The 23,402-nt window shown below is 39.8% G+C and overlaps 1 protein-coding gene across 2 annotated transcripts in view; it reads left to right on the top strand.

Moving 5' to 3' along the window:
* Positions 1-23,402, top strand: part of hmcn1 (hemicentin 1) — a 101,464-nt gene that overhangs the window by 19,260 nt on the left and 58,802 nt on the right. For both annotated transcript variants that reach the window (XM_053231677.1, XM_026917968.3), the window contains exons 2-19: positions 2,658-2,728; positions 3,628-3,786; positions 3,886-4,008; positions 5,891-6,062; positions 6,709-6,815; positions 10,870-10,990; positions 11,654-11,917; positions 12,104-12,248; positions 12,352-12,473; positions 13,880-14,149; positions 17,780-17,921; positions 18,043-18,170; positions 19,047-19,160; positions 19,277-19,435; positions 19,876-20,070; positions 21,059-21,154; positions 22,929-23,056; positions 23,160-23,304. In XM_053231677.1, coding sequence (XP_053087652.1) covers positions 2,658-2,728; positions 3,628-3,786; positions 3,886-4,008; positions 5,891-6,062; positions 6,709-6,815; positions 10,870-10,990; positions 11,654-11,917; positions 12,104-12,248; positions 12,352-12,473; positions 13,880-14,149; positions 17,780-17,921; positions 18,043-18,170; positions 19,047-19,160; positions 19,277-19,435; positions 19,876-20,070; positions 21,059-21,154; positions 22,929-23,056; positions 23,160-23,304 — 2,661 coding nt within the window. The remainder of the gene's footprint in view (positions 1-2,657; positions 2,729-3,627; positions 3,787-3,885; positions 4,009-5,890; positions 6,063-6,708; positions 6,816-10,869; positions 10,991-11,653; positions 11,918-12,103; positions 12,249-12,351; positions 12,474-13,879; positions 14,150-17,779; positions 17,922-18,042; positions 18,171-19,046; positions 19,161-19,276; positions 19,436-19,875; positions 20,071-21,058; positions 21,155-22,928; positions 23,057-23,159; positions 23,305-23,402) is intronic.

The raw sequence follows: 23,402 nt of genomic DNA, 5'->3' as shown, positions 1-23,402 counted from the left end.
AACAAGACGCCTGCTGGCTTCTTGCAGCAAACACATGCCTATTAGCCTCAGCAGGACTCCCTTTACAGATATTCATAAAACCTTTCTTGAAAACAAAAAAAAGATTCACCACGAAACACACCACATCACTATATCTAACACGAAATGTAAATAATTTCTTTTTTTTTATTTAACAGGGCTACACTGGCTATTAGAATGTCAAAAGGGTCCTTTATAAAGTAAATAAAATATTACAGCATAACTAGATTGAGGGAGGAATAAAAAGCTAAAAGTCAAATTTTTTTTTTACTTTTTGTTCATTACCACTGGAATTTATTCTTAGTCTCATGTTTTTACCATTGTTTTTATAGAGAAATCAGTAACAGTAAATGTAAAAACAGTAAAAAAAAAAAAAAACAGTAAATGTTTCAAACTGTCAAGCATCTCTCAAGCAAAGGTTTCTGGAGAACATCATTTTTATTAAGAACGAATATGAAATGCATGGATATTAAATTATTTGCCCAGAGAATACACAAGACCTGAACTGAGATTCCTAAAACTTCCATTGTCTTTGACTATTTTGTTGAAGAGTTAAGTGTTGGAGAGCCCTCTCTTTAACGAAGGAAATGTAATTGTTTAATTGGCTGCTATTAACGGTCAAAATAAAGTCTAAAAAGCTGTCAATAGCTGCGTTTACATGAAAACTAATAATCCGATCGTAATGGGACTAGAAGCACAATCAGATTTAAAAAGTCACATGTAAACACGTCAATCGGAATGAATTGGCCAAAACCGATTAAAATTTCATTCGGATCGTTAGGGGTGGTTTAAACCTTTTCTAATCCAATGGAGAGGACGTGTAAACACTTCATCGGATTGAAAATGAAACCAGATAGTTCTGCGCATGTGCAATGACGTACAAATCACGTAATGACGTATGACGCACGGCTGACTGACAGCTGCTTTATCGGCCCTCTCACCATGCCCTTACAGAACATGTAAACGAATTTCTTGACCGTGATCTTATGGACGCCAAATTGATTGGAGATCACACAGTATTCTGCACAGCTGCCGAGTTTATACAGTACAATTGCGACTCGCATCGTCAGCAGTGTTGGGGCTCTGACCGTAGCCTCACCAGGTGCCATGTTCCCCTCTACCATTGAGCATAGTGTCATAAGTGACTGTTGTGTCATCCTAAAATTCTCCTTCCACTCCTCGTCTGTGAAGTGGTGCAAGACGACGTTGTCCCACCAGTCCTTGCTTCGGACCCTCATCCACAGACGCCTTGTTCTGGGCTCGGGAAGGGGCATTTTAACTGCTTGCTAAATACACACAGTACCGCACAAAACATCACGCGTTCGTCGTCTTCTAATTAGCAGCTGAAATAGGCAAATGTTAAGTCTGCTTTTTAAAACGAAAAAAAGAAGCAATGGCAAGAGAGTGGCTGCTAGTATCTGCATGTTGGAACAGCGAGAAACGTGTATTCATGCACTGCGCGCATGTCAGAAGATCAAATTCAATTCTGTCATGTAAACGCGCATATCAACCCGATTACTTTCTTCAGCGTTCTTGTAAACACTGCAATCGGATTAATCAATCTGATTGATTTCATTCCGATTGAAACAAAAAGTGTCCATGTAAACGTGACTACTTTCAGTGAAGCAAGCCATCATTTGGGTGAAACATTAAAAAAAAAAAAAAAAAAAACAGCCCATCACAGAGATGTGAACATTAAGTGTGGCCAAATCAAGTATTTGGTACATCGTTACAAGGAAAGAACGCACTGATGAGCTCAGGAACATTAAAACACCCCGAAGACCACGGACAACAACAGTGGTGTACAGAATTAGTAGCAGAAAGGACTTGCCATTGGCATCAAGTTCTACTTGTTTTCATACTGTTATGCTATGCAACAAAATAATTGTATAAAGAACTCTAACCTCGACTTAAACTGCAATGAGGCTCAGTATGTTTTTTTTAGCTTACAAGATAAAACATCCTCACTGACACAGAAAGGTTTGTCACAGAAGGCAATGAATTCCATTGTTTTTCCAGTTATATTTGGCACTTCCATTTATTTGCAATTTCATTTATGATGGCTACACAGAAAGACTTGTTTTTTTTTTGGGTTTTTTTGCATATTGAGCAGGAAGGTGTGTTTTCATGTGGTGTATCAAACCTGAATGTTGTACCCACTTTTCATACTTGAATTACAAATCACTTGTCTAATGTCCTTGGGAGAAAGCCTGAACTGTTACTACTGCTGATCTGCTGCCACTCTAACAGTTTGATCATGTTTGTACTGACTGCAACGCTATTCATTACCATTAGATTATTTGTAAAGGGTTGGAAAGAAATTGTTGGTGTTCAGAATATTTAGTGCAACCCAATTAGTTTTACTTCATTATAATTAGAGAATTCCAAAATTGAACAAAGCAGTTTAGAAGAGTTCTCTGCAGTGAGAAACGAGAGAGCAGAGCTTCTCTGTCAGATCAGTTCAAGCTCCAGCTGCTGAGACTGGGCATCGAGCGTCGTACGTCAGCGCAAATATTTGGCGTGCATACACAATTCAAACAAAAAATAAACTATTCGAATTGTTGTGCCATCCAGATCACTAAATTCCTGCCTACAGACATGTGTTTCACTTCTTGTTTTTTTTTTGTTTTTTTTTACAGAGATTGGGCCAGTTACCATAACCACAGATCCCAAGAAGTTCCAGACTGAGTTGCAGGAGCTCTACGTACAGGTGACTTGACATGTATTTGTGTGATACGACCTGTGCAGAATACAAACTCTATCTACAAGGCAAGATACAGCACCTTGCATTTGTTTGTGTGTAGTCCAATGTGTAGTCCAAATCTTTCTGAAGATCAAGCTAACGCTGTGTTTTCCGGTCGAGATGCTCTGTGTTCCACCCATGAGACAGCATCCTTGGCATGTCGAGGAGTTTTTCTGGCAATAGAGAGTGTGTCCTCTGCTGTATGGAGCACAACTGAGTGTATTTGCCACAAGACAATATCTTGATCGCAGATTGTGGAGCCATTTTAATCATTCACATTGGCTGGCGTCTGGAGCAGATGTTTGTGTGAAGTGTCGCAAGCGTGTGGGTGTATGCCTGTGTTTCCTGAGGAAGCAACCAAATGGGAGAAATTTGAACAATTGCACCATTTAAAAAGGTCCAAAAAAGCATTTCGAAGAAATGCATTCAATAATTTATAATCACAATGCTGTGAGTAGCTCAGCTTGAGAGAAGACATGCTCAGGCTATTAAAACGGGATTTAAAGTGTAGGTGTGTATGTCAGTGAGTGCGTTTTTGGTGGGAAAGGTCCCTGAAATTTAATTCAGTCCAACAAGACTTAGAGAAGATTCCTTTTTTCCAGATGTTTTGCAGGCTTAAGGCTCATGATGACATCCCAGTAAACAAAGAGAGTTGAGACACACACACGCACAGGGATCTGGGATGTGGATTTGATTTTTATGAACAAATAAATGTCGTGCTTCGTTTTAGAATTTGAACATGGAAGTGGCATCTCATCCATGATTCAACTGGTGACAAGGATCATTATCCTCTAACGATATAAATATATCCAAATCTGCGAAAGAGCTGTTTGTAATCTCTCATAATTAATACTGACGATCAACAGGGAGGTGGAGATTGTCCAGAGATGAGCATTGGAGCCATCAAGATTGCGCTGGAAATCTCTCTGCCAGGCTCCTTCATTTACGTCTTCACAGACGCTCGATCTAAAGATTACAAACTGACCCACGAGGTCCTGCAGCTCATCCAGCAGAAACAGTCTCAGGTACAGGCACTGTTCCCTCCACCTTAAATGCTCTGTATCATGTTACACCAGCTTCTCTAATGTGTGTGTGTGTGTGTGTGTGTGTGTGTGTGAGTACAGGTGGTGTTTGTGTTGACTGGTGACTGTGATGACAGATCACATATTGGGTACAAGGTATATGAAGAAATCGCCTCCACCAGCTCAGGACAGGTGTTCCATCTGGACAAGAAACAGGTCAATGAGGTGAGGACTTTCATTCATTCATTCATTCATTCATTCTTTATGTCCTTTCTTTCTTTAGTACAGGCTTTCTTTTGTCTTATATCTTTCTTACACACACTGTCTTTCTGTCTTTCATACAATTTTTCTTTCTTTCTTTCTTTCTTTCTTTTTATTCTTACTTGTTTCTGTTATTTTGTTACACACTGTCTCTGTTTTTCATAGCAAAGGTCTGTCTGTGTTTCTTTCTTTCTTTCTTTCTTTCTTTGGTACTGCCTTTCTTTCTTTCTTTCTGTTATTTTGTTACACACTGTCTTTCTGTCTTTCATACCATCTTTCTTTCATTCTTTCTTTCTTTTTATTCTTACTTCTTTCTGTTATTTTGTTAAACACTGTCTCTGTTTTTCATAGCAAAGGTCTGTCTGTGTTTCTTTCTCTCTTTCTTTCTTTCTTTCTTTGGTACTGGCTTTCTTTCTTTCTTTCTTTCTGTTATTTTGTTACACACTGTCTTTCTGTCTTTCATACAATTTTTCATTCTTTCTTTCTTTCTTTTTATTCTTACTTCTTTCTGTTATTTTGTTAAACACTGTCTCTGTTTTTCATAGCAAAGGTCTGTCTGTGTTTCTTTCTCTCTTTCTTTCTTTCTTTCTTTGGTACTGGCTTTCTTTCTTTCTTTCTTTCTGTTATTTTGTTACACACTGTCTTTCTGTCTTTCATACCATCTTTCTTTCATTCTTTCTTTCTTTCTTTCTTTCTTTCTTTCTTTCTTTCTATTCTTACTTCTTTCTGTTATTTTGCTTCACACACTATCTTTCTGTCGTTCATGCTATTTTCTTTCTTTCTTTCTTTCTTTCTCTTGGCCTTTTCTCTGTCTGACTTCACCTGTGTCTTTAGCCTACTGGTCTACAAGACACACAAGACCATGTGTGTGTGCATGTGCGTGTGTGTGTGTGTCTGTGGATGTGTAACAACGACGGTTGCTAAGCATAAATTTTATGTGCGGTCGTAGTGAAAATTCGTTTTTGAGAACGGCCAAGAAATCTCTGACTGTTCAAACATAAGAGCAGGCATGAGCAGGCTGGTGCAGTCTCCCCATCAGCTAAAATAGCCACTGAAACTAGGTCATGCATGTTCATACATAGTCGTAGTAGCCAAATCATTAATAATGTTTAATTATAAATGCTTTGCTAATGTTTGCAGGATGACTCTGGTGAGGCGACTCAGCTCAGAGTTGTAGCAAATAAGTGTTTTTACTACCTGCAGCTCAAGCGCTTCAAGGTTCAGCATGTTGTTCTGAGATGCTTTTCAGCCCACCACAGTTGTAAAAAGTGGTTATTTAAGTTACTGTAGACTTCCTGTCAGCTTGAACCAGTCCGGTTATTCTCTTCTAACCTTTCTCATCAACAAGGTGTTTCCGCCCACAGAAGTGCTGCTCACTGGCTGTTTTTCACTCCATCTCTAGAAACTGTTTTGCATGAAAATCCCCGGAGCACCTGTCTGAAAAAAAGAGTCTGACTGTTGAAAGCAAAATTAGACAAAATTACCGTTGCTGCTAACAACAACAAACTAGTATACAGCTGTTCTTTGTGCTTCATTTTCAATCAGTGGTATTCCAAACACTTCCAGATTTGTGTAGTGGATGTTTTTAAATCTGTTTGTGTGTAACTCTGTGTGTAATGTGGCTCTGGTAAAACTCTAAGCGCTTGTCAGGACTCGAGGTTCAGACCAGATGTTCATCCCATTGTTTTTTAGTCTAGATCTAAAAAAAAGATCATGCAAGTTGGGGATCTTATCTTAACCTGATGTAAGTGTGAGGTGCTCATCTATTCTTCCACCCAAGCAGCCATCCACACTACCAACATTTCCTTACATGTGTGTTTGTATTATGTGCCTTTTCTCTGGGAAGGTGCTTAAATGGGTGGAGGAGGCAGTGCAGTCCTCTAAAGTCCACCTGCTCTCCACTGACCACTACAGTCCAGTCAGCAACACCTGGAGGATCCCCTTTGACCCCAGCCTGAAGGAGGTCACAGTCGCTCTGAGTGGTCCAGCCCCAAACATCGAGATACGCAACCCTCAGGGTAGGTACAGGGTAGGGACAACATCCTCATATGGTAGTACTGAGACATTTTTTTCCATTTTTGAGTTTTGGATAATCTGTGTCGTGTCAGTTAACATCACATGCATCTGCTTCTATTGCATAATATACATCAGTGGATCAGATTGGAAAAAAAATGTCAAATCCAATCTTCTACTAAATTTTTCATCTCAGACACGCAAACTAACAGTATTCCACAAATTCCAAATAAAGGCCAATATTTACCATCTGTCACTCGGATGTCAGATTCATTTTGCTTTCGGTGTTTGGGTGAGGTGAATCATTTTCTGTGAGTGGAATCGACTTTGATTCTTTGACTCGGAAAAGCAGGAATGCGACTTGATGACTTGGGACACAACGTACAACACAAAAATATATGACCTATTTATTTAGAAAATTAAATGTCGTAGCTGATTCAAATAGCTTCATAACATAGGCCAGCTAATCGATATGAAATTTGTCTACAGACATTTTTATTATCAGATTTTATTTATTTTCTCTGTTAGTTGTTGCAGCCTTAATGTCCATCTGAGTCAGCTGAATGGAGGGCAAACAATGTTTCCCTGGCCATGGGTTGCAAATACATCAAGCCCATGTTGAAACCAGCATTGTGCAACATTTCTTCACAGGGAAATTGATTGGGAACAAAGATGGACTGACAGAGTTGCTTCACATCCCCAACTCAGCCAAGATAATCAACCTCAAAGATCCAGAGCCGGGCATGTGGTCCATAAAGGTGAGCAACAAGCCACTTCCTCACCTAGAACGCAGAATAAAGCGCCTTAGTGTAAAGCACGCGGAGCTTTACTTGCTCAGTTGTTATTCGTTCCTTCATGAAAGGTGAAAGTTGAGAAAATTGAAAAATCATCTGTCATAAATTAAATTGGGTTTGGTTATATAAATATATAACAGATGCATTTCTGGAAAGATTGTTATTGATGTCTGTTTGGTCTCTTGAGACCGAGTCCACATTTGAGATTAAGCATTTGAGTGATAGAGACTCACGGCCAAAGCGAGGGGATGTTAAGGACATTGTTTGACTTACAGTAACAGAGGGATTCTTGTCCTCGGCTCCTGTCAGGAGAAATTGCAGAATTTTCTTATAATGACTGATTTGGACACTGAATAACTGTGCTTGGAGTGTGTTGTGGTGTACTCTGCTATTCCCGCACATATACACACACACACATATATATATATATATATATATATATATATATATATATATATATATATATATATATATATTTTATACCACTATATTTTATATTTTTTTCACACCACTTTCTTTCTTTCTTTCTTTCTTGAAAAGGAGTTTTATATATATATATAATATTTAACTCCTTTTCATTTCCACTCTCTGCATAGCTGATTATTTACTGTATAGTGAGAAATTTTGTTAATTATTTTGTGTATTGTGTTATGCAGCAGTCACACAGCCTCTAAACTTTGTCCTGGTGACCCTTCATGTCACTGCGCGCAGTCTTTCATTCTCACTCCAATCCTCCCCTTAAATTTTCTCCCTCTCTCCTCCCATGACTTCATATGTTTATTTTTTTTCTCCTCCTTTGTTTTTCTCCCTCCTTGGATACTCAGTTTTGCACTGCATTGGTTTCCCTTGTGGGGGGAAAAAGGGTTCTGTTTCGACAAACATTGCTAGTTGGTATGATCTAATTTTCAAAAGGCTATATAACATATTTTTTTTTAAAGGTTTGCCTTTTACACAGCATCCTTTATGTGCTATATAGTCTTCCTGTACTATAAATAGCCCAGTTTGCCCATAGATTAACTGGAAAAAAAGATTAACTGTTAACTGGTATAAAGAGTTTACAGTGCAAAGCTGGTTCTGCTATTTATCAATAATTTTCAGTGGTAGATGTTTTTTTTTAAACTTACCTGATATTTGTTGTGCGCTTGGAGAATATTTTAGTGAAATATTGACCAGATATTTGTTTAAGTCTAGTCTGTAGTGAAGTGGACAAAAGCAGTGCAGATTTGTCAATTAAAGCACATTTCTAAAGTTAAAGGTTTTTAGTTTCCCATTTTGCTCCGTAGGTTTGCAAGTTAAGTTACATCAATATTTCTCCATATTCTAATGCCCTGTCCAGATGGATACTGATGTTTTTAAAAATGTTGATTTTCCTCAGCATTTTGGCCTTCCATCCACACGAAAACGGCGTTTTTAGTCACTGAGATACTAAGTCTAGGTTGTTAAATTGTAATGTGTGCATGGGATGCAAGATATTTTATCATTCTTTTAATCTGCTACTTTGATTTGTCAATTTAATAAAATGAAGCTAATGTTTTTATTAACTTGGTGCACTCTAATGTAAAGAAAATGGTCCCATGCTTTAAAGAATAAGGTGACCAAGCTTTCATCTCACTCGGTCAGCTTACCAGCTCACTTTAAGTAAATAGTGTTCATAATTTTACCCATAGATAAACATTGTCTTCAATGAAGATGATGTCTCCTCCAGTCTCCACTCTGGACCCTTTCTGTGGACATTACAGAGACAATGTGTTTAAATAATTAATAGTGGTTGTAATTAATAATTAAATAATTAATTGTGGTTACAACTGACCAATAGACAGCGGTGCTGGACGTTTTAGTGCTCATTGTTGAGCCAGTACAAGAAAAACTGACTCAAGTTCAAGGTCACAATTGTGTGTAGCTCAGACACGCCTTTTTTATTTTTATTTTTTGGTGAACTCTGCTTGAAGGTGCAACTCTCGCATAACTGTCTGTGTAGGGTGTAAGTCTATAGTTTCTTTTGAGGTCTGAATATGAATGTGCGCAATTTCAGTATTAAAGTGCCTCTGAAAGCAAAAGAGATTTTTGTACCTGTGTTTCAGTGATATGGTCATGAACATTATGCTATAACCGAAATCCTTATTTAGCAGGCTCGCTAAGTTACTGTCAGGTGTGTTTAGATTCGGTGGGGGTGCGGCGTATCTTGAACGCTGTTGGCTGTTGTGTAAGTCAGTCGAGCACTTAAACACTCAACAGAAGTCTAAATAGGATTTAGAAGTAGCAAGAGTTTAGCAAGTAGCAAGGGCGAAGACATCTGAGTTTCATTTTTTCTGTTAATTGGGTGCCCATGATCTGTGGCAGTTGAACGACCTCTTTTGCGTTTACTTGCACCTCTTTTTTTTTAGGTATTTTTTCCTTTTCACATCTCCATTCTCCTGTATTCTTCCCTACTTCACCTGCAGGCGTAACCTTGTAGGACCACTGACCTGGGCGATGACTATTTCTTGGCTTCATATGCCATTTTTTATGGCCCCATGATAATAGTTTAGGAAGGTTGTAATTTCAAAAGTATGCGAGCAGCCCTTAGGACCAGTTGCCATAGTTGTGCGTGGTGGGGTTGAAAACAAAGTTCTGAAGGCTGTCCGCAGTAATGCAGTCACGCAGAGAGACTGAGGTTTCAATGTCTCGGGTAACTTGCTCAGCTTGTCGAGAGAGAGACAAAACAGTGCTGTGGAAATTTATTAATGTACGAATGATGTATTCAGAGTTGAGTTATCATGTATAGCGAAGATATAATACCAAAATTACCAAAATTGCTCACATCAGCACGCATTCAGGCCTCGTAACTACAAGCGTAGTTAAGTGCTGCTTAGAGTGCTATGCAAAAAATCCTAAAATCAGTATAGATTAAAGCTTAGACTTTAAACTGGGGGCACTTTTGTTTAGAGGAGAGTACAGAGAATTCACCAAAACAAGGGCTTATAATTTCAAAATAGTGAATAAAAAGCATGAAAGATTTGCCTATATTGCCTATATTTCAATTCAGTTAACTGATTCAGAGTCAGTGTTTTTCATAACAGCTTTACACATTCTGCCACTGTCTATCTTCTGGCTCAAGTACTATTTGATCAGCTGCCTATAATTTTGACTGTAAATTGAACTGTACATGTAGCAATACATTAGGAATATACTAGACTTCTATTATATGTTTATTTCAATGCTTGCCATTTTCTCAATCATGTATCATTAAATTCGTCTGTCTCTTGCTTTTATGTTATCATGTTACATTTGACAGCAAAGGAAAAAAAAACATGATATGCGTGTTCAGTCGGCATTTTTTTTTTTTTCGGGTTAAAGGCAAGTACTTGTCTTTTTATCCCAACTTGGTCATTTGCCATTTCCCACTCACATGTTTGCTCTCACCTATCAGACATTAGCTACCAACCAGAGAGGGTAAAGGCTGGCACATGTTTCCTCCAGAACACAGCACAGCCTATTTTTCCTCTCTTGTACTCGCGGCCACAGATGGCCGTGGTATCATCGGAATTCAAACTTACCATCTCTCCACAACAGGGCCACTCAGGAGACCTGTAAGCTTTCTCAAGTCTCCAACTCAGACTGCGGCCCTCTGTGTTTAATATTAGACACAAATCAGCCTAAGGGCATCCTCAGACGGCTAGCTAGAGAGAAAGATGAGGCCAAAGACACACTTATTGCCCAGCCTTAAATTCATGTTTTGTGAATCTTAATTTCTGTACTTTACAATGACTTTCTAATAGACAAACTGACATTTTCAGTCTTTATGAGATTGTGAGTCTGGTAACTAAACCATTACTATGTCCTTTGTATTCATCAGACATGTACACCAAACAACACTAAAACAATTTTCTTTATATTCTAATATTCAGCTGATTGTTCTGTCAGTAATAGTGTAATTCATGTTGACTAACCTGACTGAAGTTTTTTATCTGTTTAAATATTCCATTAACATAAAATTTGATCAGTATGAAAGCCCATTTTGACTCCATTTTGACCTCAGACGATCAGCGAGGGTCGACACTCAGTCCGTATCACAGGCCTAAGCACCATCGACTTCCGGGCCGGATTTTCCAGGAAGCACACCCTGGATTTCAAAATGACCTCCAGCAGGCCTGTACAAGGTTAGAAGGTGTCACTGTTTTCTCATTTTTACCTTCAAAAGTAGTAGTAATTTATTTACATATCACTTCTTATTCTAATCTCAAGTAATTCCCAGTGTTTTATGTATATTATATAGGTTAAACAATGTATTTATCATAAGTACATTCATTAAAAAAATCTACAATCATTAATTAATTAACTGTTAATCTTTGAGAAATAACTACGAATCATGAAAAGTATATTTACAGTTAAAAAAACAAGAATAATGATTATTGTATATAGAACTAAATCGTTTGATTCAGCCTGTGCAAACTCGAAAAACTTGGTAATATGAAACGCTGAAACGCTTGTAAAAATCATTATCTATCTGCTGCATTTGATGCAAGACAGACGATTCAGAAATGCACCAAGTGTTAGTCTTTGGTGCGATTAAGTGACTGACTTCAAATCCCGTAATTTATCACCCAAAAATATGTTGAAAAAACAAAACTCATGGAGCCCAAAGGTGAGAGATGGGATACTAAGCATGTTCTTAGCATACAACATACTATTCTATGTGAGCTCTTCTTAAATCTCTTTCTTAAAGTAATATATATCATGTGGTTTGCCTTATTAGATGATGAGCTCTCTTTCTCTCTCTGTATTTCTCTCCCTCTTACTCACACACACACACACACACACAGGCATTCCCACCTTCATCCTGCTAAACACAACAGGCCTGTCTCGTCCTGCACGTGCTGATCAGCTGGAGCTCCTGAGCATCACTGGTGGCGTGATAAAGACTTTGCCCATTCGCTACTATCCTGAACGCAAGCCCTATGGTATCTGGAACATCACAGACTTCACGCCGCCTAACGAAGCCTTCTTCCTCAGAGTGACCGGCTATGACCGTGACGGCTTCCTCTTTCAGAGAGTCTCTAGCGTCTTGTTCTCCAGCATCATACCAGGTCAGAGCAACATATCACTGAGACTCAGCTTGCTGTAGTTGTCTGTGTTAAAGCACATCAAAGATCTTTGGAGAACATGCAGGATGAAATAAACAACAAAGAAATGAATCATTTTCAAGTTATAGAAATGTCTTTGTGTAATGTGACGTGAAGGTAATAAGATTTTTTTAATGATTTTGCCTCCAGGTGCCCCAAAAGTGAGTATGCCCTCCACCACTCCGGGTTACTACTTGCAGAAAGGTGAACTCACATGCCAGATCGACAGTCTGATCCCCTTCACCCTACGCTTCAGCCGAGAGGGCGAGAGCCTGGGAGTGGACCAGATCTTCAGGTGCTTTTATACTCCAAAGGAGCTAGATGATATATTTGAAGTTACTCTTAATGTCCAAGTTTTATTTGACCCCCACCTCACTGCTTTTGATTTACTGAAACAGTGAGTCTTCCAATGCGTCATGGAAGATAGCTAAGGTGTCTCTGGAAGATGAGGGCTTCTATGACTGCATCGCCATCAGCAGCGCTGGAACTGGGCAAGCCCGGACCTTTCTGGACGTGTCTGGTGAGAATCAATGACCAAATTGAGGAGAAAAATGAGGGAAAGAAAGTGTTATTAGGTATCACAATATGCATATGATTGGCTATATGTGGTTCCATGAGATGTATGACATTAAGGATGTTATACATTTGCACTGAGTGTTTGGTATGTTTGGTCGAGTGTGAAAGCTGCACCCCAGGGAGCCGATCTCTGGTCCATTTAAAATGAAGTCTGTTATATCTGAACTCATGTGAAAGTATACCATGAAAGCTGTTCAAGTAAATACTCCTAAAATACCTGAAGTATATAAGTACGGACCTTCACTCGAAGCATCAACCCGTGTCAAGCAAAATAAAGAACTTTTGCGCAAGTTCAAATGAGCTTTTCAAATAAAAGAAAATGTTTGAAAACTCAAATGTAATGATGAAGCTCTTCCCCACATGAGAATCAATCCTTGAGCTTGGAAGCCAAGTGTGAAATTGCCTCAAATCTCCCCTCATCCAAACCCAAGCAAGAGGAGATCAGCATTCCCCGGATGAAATTGGATGTGCAGTACTACTCTGATTTACTTCCTGTTCGCTCTAGCACGCACACACGTCGAGCAAGACTTTTAGTTCAGTGTGGGCGGGTGTGTTCTTTTAGAGTTAGTATTAAAATATGTGGAAACTTTTGGTCTTTGTAGGATGCTATGAACTTAAAGATGAGTCTTCTCAAGAATAACAGAGTTGCTGTGTAAGCTCACAGAGGATATAGCGTATGCTTAGGTTCCTCAGAACAAAACGCTTTAAGAAACCACATCATCTTCATCAGTGCTTACTGAGCCTGACAAACCTTTCACTTTTTACTGGTGCGCCAAAAACACACTGACGCTGAATTACTTCATTTGAAACCCTAGTAGAAGGGCTTATGTGCTGTAATTTGACTTGGAACATGTTAGTATAATTAAACAACTTCAGCTTGAACAACCCTCTCTAGAGGTTATCAGGGCCTGGACTTCAGATTTTATCCCTTTCTAAGAATAGCAGAGTGCTTGTTCCTAGAGAGAGAGAGAGGGAGGAAGTGCTGCACTGTGTCTTCTGACCAAAGTGTAATAACGGCTTGCAGTGCAAATTTGCTTTGCTAATACAGCTGTCATAAGATCACTTGCATGATAAGTGACAAACTCATCCTCTCTCCCTCCATATTTATGTGTCTCTTTGGAATAATCCCTTCTCATGTATTAATCCACTAATAACTCACAATTTCCTTTTTCCTCATAGATCAGATTTGCTTTGCAAAACTGTCAGCATCTAAGAAAGATTCACACGTTTGAAGAAAAACGTGTTGAACAGCTAAGAAAATGTACACTTTGCGTGGAGGCCTGGGAAACCCCTCCACATGCTGAAATGTTTACTGACTCCTTGTGTATTTGTGTGTTTGTCTGGGTGTAGAGCCTCCACCGGTCATCACCGTGCCCTTCAACGTAACAGCGGCACCAGGCTCCACTGCGTTGCTGACCTGTGTGGTGGCCAGCACCGTACGTTTTAACCTGACCTGGCAGCGAGGTGGTGTGGATGTTCGACTGGGCACACATTCTCGGCTCACCTCCAACCTCTCACTGGAGATCCAGCGTGTAACGACAGATGATGCTGGCTGGTACAGCTGCGTCGCAGCCAATGAGGGTGGAGCATCAGCCTCTCGCGTCTACCTCAGCGTGCAGTGTAAGTGTGTACACGGTCACTGAGGCATCCATTCTTCACTTTGTATAGGCTGCTGTTGTTCTCGTTTTTATTAAGTCGTAAATGTCCAGAGAGACAAGGAACTTGCGAGCAAATTCTAACACACATCTTCAAACAGCCACAGATGCAGTAACTTGGCAGATGATTTGCGAACCAACCATTTGAACTTTTTTTTTTTTTTTTTTTGCAAATCATGTGGTGAGTTACTGCTTCTCTGGCGTCTGAAGGCGTGTGCATAGTGCTCGAATTTCCTCATGGACATTTAAGACACAGTAAGATTTATGCTGCTGGAATTGGGACTTCTGGCAGAAGAGAGCTCTCAACTCGTCTCAGGCACCAGATTCATTTTCAGCACAGTCCTGCTCCAATATTTCACTCTAATAGCTAGGATGTGTGAAAATGACTTACAGTCCAACTGGATCACTATGAGATACGCTGCTCTTTCCATTCATGCAGCATCACACTTTAAGTACAGAGAGAGCTAGTCCTCAATTTCATACACCCTACCTCAGCAAGATTTCACTTCCTGTTCTTGTCATAGTTATAAACTTACTCTAAACTTATTATCTCATTCTAAACAGATGTACAGGGCTGTACTAGAACTTTTTATTTGGTGCACAATTTTAGATTTATATCTAATATTCAGTAATACTTCTAATATCTTTACTATATGGTAAAGGTAAAGGTTGCTGCAGACCCGCCAACATTTATGCATTTTGCCTGGGAATTACGCATTTTAATATCGGAGTATGCTGCTATGAGTTCTGACTCAAAAGTACGGAAAAGGGAGCTGTTTTTTTAAGGCGATGCACCAATCAACACATGAATCTGGAATGATTGACAGCTGCGGAGGTGTTTTGAGCGCTCTGATGTTAACTGACACCCTGGAAGCCCTGTCCCCTTCCTCTACTTCACATTAGTAATCTCTCGTCTCCTCTCGATTTCTCTTCCCCGCGCTCTCATTTTCTGTCACGGTAAATGAAGAATGTTTTAAGTTCATTAAGGTGATATGAAATCTATCAATGTATATTTGACTTAGCTAACATTATACTAGTACTGATGTTAACAAAAATAGTCAAAAATGACCCATTTCTGGCAACGTTACTTAGTCTCGGCCACGACTTTATTATCTCGCCACATTAGGATCTTGTTCCTTGTCTTGGCAGCGCATTATTTTTATTAAGTAGGGATGTCATCAGCAGGGCTCCAGTCCAATGGTGCAGTTGTTTTAAGAATATTAAAATGCAATGTGACCGTGTATAGAAAAGAAAGCCTCAGAACGTCCCGAGACGTTATATAACCTCAGAGTTGTGTGCTTCTTTTTGTGAATCAAGTGTTTAAAGAAAGACGTTGTAATATGAATGATGTTTGCATCTTATAATTTTTCACATCTGTTGAGTGATCAGGAAGTCGCTCTTACTCTTTCCTCTTTGACTTTTTTCCATCTATGTCTGTTCCCTTTTTCTTTTATTCTTGTCCAACTTCACGTTCTCCAAGTGTAGCTTCTCTCAACTGTGTCAGTCTCAGCCTTTCAAACAGCTGTCACACACTCTGTGTATAAGTGTGTGTAGTGCAGAGTGTGTAGTGCGTAATAACCACCTGTTGGGACCCCTGTGTTGTCCTAGTCATTATGACCTCTTTGAAGTTGGACTGCTGACATGGTGGGGCCTGGACAGGTCAGAGACAACTGCCCAGATTTCTTTACAGTTCATCACAAGCTTACACATATACGCAGATTCATCCCTCCAAACACACGTATGCATTACTCTGGTGTCTGTTCTGATCTATCTGTAGCTCCCTGCTATAGGTTACAGCATGGATTTTCTCATCTCCAGAGCCATATAATGGCAGTCCTCAGATTATTAACTGTTAATTTCTTTTTAAAAAGTGAAATACCTTATGAAAGGCACTCAGATGTACCCTACTATCAGATCTGTTCATATCAGAAAGGTCTAAGGAAGACATTAAAGGTGTGTAAATGTGTAAGCTAGCCGTAGGCTGGTTGAGGAGGTGAAGTTAGAGCGGGAGGAGGCTGGTTGAGCTGTTAAATGTCTGCCTAAGGGAAGCCAAGTCTATTAGAGTGTGCTTTAGTGACTAAGACTCAGGATAATTACAGCTTTATAGCCAGGCACAGAACAGCCTCTCAACAGCTAAGTATGACTGTCAGGCCACATCCGACCATACTAAGCATGACTGCTCAACAGCCACATGGATAGGATCATGTTTATAGTCAGAATTAGCAGTGGGCAGTACACTGGTCAGTTTTTCTGAAACTCGTGGTTGTCCCTGATAGGGCCATAAATTATTAGGACGGCCAACACTCCCATGATGCTTGCTATTAGCTAGCTTTGAAGTGATTATAGACATGGCGAGAGGATGAACGCCCATTATAATGCAAGTGATAACAGGAAATAATGCTCCACAACATTCAATATAGCTACAAATAAATTTTAAAAAACATTATGTCATTCTTTAATAAATAAAAATTGTTGTAATATAAGGAGAATAAACCACTTCAGGACAAGGTGTTATAGGAAAATAATCCACTTTATGGTTGTAACAGTAACTGTGTTTTGTGGCGAGATGCATCACACTACCATACTTCTACTAATTATTTTACTGTAACAGCATGTCATCTTATTTTAATCTTTACATAAACCACATTCAGCTAACACATGGAAAACAGAGTGGCTGGAGGTCTCTCAAATCTCAAACTAGAATTTTTAAGAACATTAGCTATTTCTGCACTGCTGCAACAGGTTAATAACTCAGCACGTCTTAATGGTTCACAGGTGTGTTTTATTGCGCTTGTTATCAAATAAAGATTAAAAATTTTAATTATTTGTGTGATACTGTACATTTGTCAAAACAGTCAACAAAAATAATGCCATGATGTATACCATTATTGTCAATATAATCAAAAAATCTAGTATTGGGATAAATATTTTAGCTGTATCACCCACCCCCAGTCCTTGTGTACTTTGAGCCTTTTTAATGCAGCGCTAGTAGTGAGAAATCAAAACATCTCTGAATGTACTACAATCTCCAATTCCACAGCCAGAATATTAACAGTGTTGGAGAGTATACCCCTGATGTCAGCCAGGCTTTGGTTTGGTTGGGTCTGGTGCATCCTTCCAGATTTTCAGTCATTCCTGAATCTATTATATTACAGTCTTTTAGAGCAAGTTGTGCCAGTTCTTTGCCGAGGCACAAATCTATGCCTCTGCTTGGGCCTGGGAAGCAGAACAGAGAGAGTCTGTAAATCACCAACTGGCCATAGGAAAACTGAAGCACAAAGGCAGAGAGATGGGTCTCTAAAGGACTTTTTGGCAGTTGGAAAAGAAATAACAATGAAAGCACACCCTTGTGGAATGAGTTACACATCGTGAAACCAAATCGGGAGGGTCTGGAATCAATACTCCTGGTTTTGTGATCCAGTGGAGACGAGAGGGAATATGAAGAGAACACTTGCAGTTAAAATGATGAATCTCTGGAAATAGTGTTTCATGTGTTGTGTGTACATGTGTATAGGGTTTGATGTATGTGGAATATAAATAACTCAAATTCAGTTAGTTACAGTTACAGTTAACCAAAGCATGTTTCTTTCACCAGCCCGGCCGATAGTGACGGTGAACCCACAGAACCAGACCTTTAGTACAGGAGATGAGGTGCGGCTCAGATGTTCGGCTAAAGGCTATCCTACTCCTACAGTGGTGTGGACCCACAATGACATGTTCATTACAGGCTCCAGCAGGTAAGTAGTCTCACAAACATTACGCAACAGCAGGTATTATGGTGATATGAGCGTTTCTCCAGGCTTTCTCTTTCTGTGCTTTTGGATATTAACACTGCATGTCGTTTTCTTTTCTCTCCAGGCACAAGATGATCCCAGATGGTACACTAGTCATAAGGAACACCTTGCAGAAGGACGCAGGGTTATATGGCTGCCTGGCCAGCAATGTAGCGGGGACAGATTCAAAGACCGCCCTCCTCAGCTACATCGGTTAGTAACATTTGAGACACAGGGTTCATGTGAATCAGAAGAGACCATAAAGTCAAAACCCTGCAGAAAAGGGACTCTAGAAGTATGAAAAAATTTCATCAGTTATTCTTGAGTGTAATGTATGATTTAAACCTGTCAGTGCATTAGATATTTAACCTCATGATTAATCATCATAACCTGATTTTTAGGGGCATCCTTAAACCAAGCAGCATGCAACTGACTAGTATATTCCAGCTATTTCAATATTAATCAGGCATTAGCATTTATTTTTCTTCAGTAATTCCTTAATCATGTCAGGGTTATGGTGGATCCAAAGTCTATCCAAGAATCTCTATGGACTAAGGAAGGAATACACCTCAGATTGAGCACACACTCATACACATCTAGCAGCCAATTCAACTAGTGGCATGTTTTTGAGAGTGCGAGGAAACCGGAAAACTCAGAGGAAACATGCGAAACCCCACACAGGCAGTAACCCAAGCTCAGAAGTGAACCACGGACCCTGGAACTGCAAGGCAGCAGCACTACCCGCTATTCTACCATGCCACCCATGCCTTAAGAGTGATCCAGAATGATGTGTGACACCACTGGCCTGTCAACTGGAAAGATTCAAGAAATTGGACCCAGAGCATTTTTGTGATTACGTGCTACAGAACTGTATGGATTCGAAAACAGCAAGTGGGCGTGGCTAAATTGGAGTCAGGGTAGAAGTCTGAGGTTTTATTCACATAATAACTGTATGAAAACAGGATAAATACTCCTGTGCACTTGAATAGCTGCTAGATTCATTTTCATTAAGAAAGAACACTTCTCATATTTAACTGAGTTTAAGAGCACTTTTCCTGTTTAACTTGGATCCTCTTCCTGAATCCCAAGAGTCTCCCCAGGTGATGGTACCAAAGAGCAGGCTGCTGGTTGGCTTAGGACAGACTGCTGTCATGGAGTGTACAGTAACAGGAATTCCACAGCCAGAGGTCCTTTGGTACAAAGGTGAGGGATGCCTTCTTAACCTGCATTCACACAGTAAAATCTGTTATGTTATATTAAAAATAAATGTTATATTGTGCTAGCTTCAGTCTGTTGTATAACGTATACTTAACTTGCAGGTGACAAGCAGGTGAAGATGTCGATGTTTGTAAGTATGGATCCAAATGGGGGCAATTTGAGCATTCGACAGATCGAAGCGGCCGATGCTGGAGATTACATCTGTGTGGCAGTGAACCTGGCAGGCACCGCACAGGCCAAGATCAGACTGGACGTGGGCTGTAAGCAAACTACTGAGCTGTCATGTTAGCTTTTCAGTTATTTAATTCGGATTGTATGTGTGCGTGTGTGAGACGAGTTGTGATATGGAGTTAGCATCGTGCCATTAGCAGTGCAAAAATCAGAATTTTTAGCACCATCTGAAATTGAAATCTGCAGTTTTTTAATGTGTGTTATTCTTAATGCCGCTTATAATTTCTTAATGGAAGCTGTAATGGAACATCAGCTTTGATTTAGTGGATCTGATGAATTTACAGCATTATTTTGGGAAACAATTATCCAAATTAGTGTCTGGCTACAAAGTAATGCCAATAACAAGTAGTTTTAGGACATTCACGGGTAAATGCAAATCGTATGTATGCTCACATCCATATCTGACTACAGGAGTCTGAGCATTGGCTGAATTCCTCTTACACCTTTAATCTCCTCTCTCTCTCTGTAGCCACTCCTCAGTTCACGAGGCAGCCCTCCAACGTGGCTGCAGACATCGGCTCTAACGTCACCCTGACATGCCACGCCCAGGGCCACCCCGAGCCACGCATCACCTGGAGACGAGAGGACAACACCGCCCTTTTCTCCCGTCGCCATGGCCACAGCTCTTTCACCCAAAAGAGGGATGGAGAACTGCAGATAACTAGTGAATATCTTCCTAGCGCTTATGACTAGGATCACACATTATTTAACCAAACTGAACGCACCAAGCTCCCACGAAAACACGTCACTAGCAGATGACACATAGAAAGTCTCAACAAAATAGTTTTAGGCAAATTTACAGTGACTTGCATAAATATTTACCCCCTTGAAGTTTTGAACATTTTGTAGTGTAACAAACTGGAACATTTATGGCGTGAATTTTGTATGCCATGAATCTATAAAAAATAGCCCATATTATTGAAGTGGGGGATCAATATAGTCTGTTAAGTTATTTTCAAATACAAAATGTAAACCTTTGCATTATGGGGATTGCATAAATACTTCCCTCTTGCCGTGGAACCTCTTAAATTATTTTATGGATCAACCACCTGGCTTCAGAAGGCATATGGCAACGTCATGTGATCTCAAAATAAATACACCTGTTACTGGAAGATTCCAGAGTTTGTTAGAGAACATACCTGAACAAACAGCATCTTGAAGACCAAGAAGCTATCAAAACAAGTCTGGGACAGAGTTCCTGGAAAAGTAACAATCGGGGTTTGGTAATTAAAAAAAATATACCAAAATTTGAACGTCCTGCTGAGCATCATTAAATAAGGTTTTTAAAAAGTGGAATGAATATGACACAACCATGACTCTGCCTAGAGAAGTGCACCAGAAGTCAGTTACTGAGTAAGGAGGCGATTAGTCAGTGAAGACACCACAGCAAATTGGTGGGTTTGGGTGACTTGGGTCTACCTCAATTTAATTGAATCTGAGCCTCTTATATGCTTCAATTTTTTTTTTAGCAGAAATCTGGCTTGAAATGTTCTGTGAGAGCAAGATAACTTCACACACAGTACTGAGTTTTCAACCTAGGTTGCTTTGGGTTAAGCTTCTTACACTGACCCAGTTATCCTATTATTTAGTCTCAAATCCTCTGGTGCTGCTTCCTGAATAACCTGGTTCTGATGGTTCTTGTTGTTTTTTAGACCTTTGGGTTGAAGATGGGACCACTTATGTGTGTGAAGCTCAAAACCAGTTTGGCAAAATCCAAGCCAAAGTCAGTGTCACTGTCACAGGACTGGGTAAGAAATCTTACACTCTCTCTTTTATTAATTGCTAAATATTTACTACATATCTTATGCTAAATCCTGTTTAACAGTGAAAGGTATTCCTTTAAGTTTAATGCAAGTTGAATTCCTGTCTGGAAAACCACATTTAAATATGTAATATTTCAGACTTTCCGTGCAATGCTGCCTATACTCCCAGCTATCAGTGCAGTCAACAGTGGCATTGGCTGATTTTTTTTTTTTAAACCTTTGGACCTGTGGGACTTCCTTTGGAACCTAAGTGTGCATTTAAGCACTTTTTTGAGATAAGCACCAGAACAACAGTCTCAGATAACATTCATTATTTCACAGTCCTGTTACTGAGGAGTGATCTGTAGGCCACCTGTGCTAAAGATCACTCTGAATAATTGGTTAAATTGATATTTTACTCATATTCAGTTACGAAAAGTAGTGAGTCGTGTGTTTAGATATTTGTGTGTGTGTGTGTGTGTGTGTGTGCGTGTGTGTGTGGGGAGTTAGAGTATTCAAAGGAATGCTGCTTCATGCAGAAGTGAATGACCAGATGTGACCACGCACAGAACTCAACCAGAACTCAACTGAGAACATTCATGTTTTGTGTGTGTGTGTGTGTGTGTGAACAAACATATGGATCTCCTAAATTCAAGTACTGTATATGTGACTAAGAGAAGGTCTTTAAGGCGTTTAGGGGTTTCACCTCAGCTGTATACTCAAAGAATGAATGGAATGTAGAAACTATATATATTTTTAATGATCAAAGAGCTGGAAAAACAGCAATGACTCCTAGTGCAGCCTTTTTTAATCTTTCTGGGAGATGAGTTCTCATCCCACAGGCCTGTCATACTTCAAAGCTAGTGTTCATCAGATGAGCTGGCTCATACAGGAAAAAAAACCTGCATGCCTTCTATGAAGAGCTTAACATTTTTTTATAAAAAAAAAAAATGCAATCACTTTCAAAGGCTTGACTCAGGTCTGTGAGTGTGGATGCATATGAGTCACTTTGTGTGTGTGTGTGTGTGTGTGTGTGTGGGGTCCTTAAAAAACAACAATAGTGCCAAATGTAGGCTAAAGGTCATAAAATGAAGTGCTCCCATGTGCCTCAGTTGTCCCATAATTCTCTGCTTTGCCCCACCAGCCCAATGATGCGTATATTTTATACATCCTCTGAGTTAACCATGGAAATGTAACAGGCTAAACACTGAGTGTATCAGTGTTTCCACTAAATAAATGTTTGAAAGGGGGATGAGTGACATACTCACTCTCCGCTGTCAATCATAAAGACACTAGCCAATCGTAGGTGTCTGTTAGCTCGTGTATGCGGAAGAGGGCGGATAGCACTTTTATCTGAATGTGTTACGCTGCACAGACGAAACATGAGCAGCAGTTTGACATGATTCACGTGTCTCGGAGGAAGCACGTTTTAGCCTTCACCGTCTCTGGTCGGTACCTGTCGTACTTACACGCAATGGTGTATGTGTTCAAAATAGTCTGTACTTGTTTGGAAGGATTTTAAAGGAAAGTATGAACAGTAATGAAAAGTTTGATGTGAGTATACTGTCAGTTGAGTATATGAGTGATGTATGTACATGTGTCTGGACACCACCAAGCTTTTTATCTGTTTTTTTTTCTGGAAAGGAGCAGCATGCTCACACCATCTGTCAGAGCACTATGGGTCAGTGGAGTGATTTGTCTGATTTTTATGGAGCTGTCTTGCAAACATCTGTGTATTGTATAACTGTGTGAGTTGCTCTATATGTGTGTGTGTGTGTAGTCACCCCTGTGATAGCGCTGAGTCCTGCAGAGGTCAGTGTGATAGAGGAGCAGCAGGTCACTTTACCATGTGTGCTGCTTGCTGGAAACCCACTGCCTGTGAGACACTGGCTCCATGACAACACCCTGGTGAGATTCAACAATATATCCACCTTTTATTAGAGATCCTTATGCTGCTTGTTGTATTGATAGATGGATGTGTCTGCAACGTTTCTGTGCACATGTGTGACAGCTGACCTCAGGACCGTATGTGAGTATCCGGCGTGATGGCAGTCTGCATATAGAGAGAGTCAGTGTGCAGGATGAGGGACAGTATACATGCGTGGCCGAAAATGTGGCAGGAGCTAGCAATCACACCACCACCGTCCACGTATATGGTAAGATGGGACTCAATGGCTACTTTCTTATGAACACCATACTGTTACTACTGGGTAAGTAGCCGTTATAAGATGGATAAATACATGTAGTCGGCAAC

Source organism: Pangasianodon hypophthalmus, chromosome 30 (genome assembly GCF_027358585.1).
Source record: "Pangasianodon hypophthalmus isolate fPanHyp1 chromosome 30, fPanHyp1.pri, whole genome shotgun sequence".
Lineage (NCBI taxonomy): Eukaryota > Metazoa > Chordata > Actinopteri > Siluriformes > Pangasiidae > Pangasianodon > Pangasianodon hypophthalmus.
The sequence above is the reverse complement of the archived record's forward strand: the minus strand, read 5'-3'. Positions and strand labels throughout refer to the sequence as shown.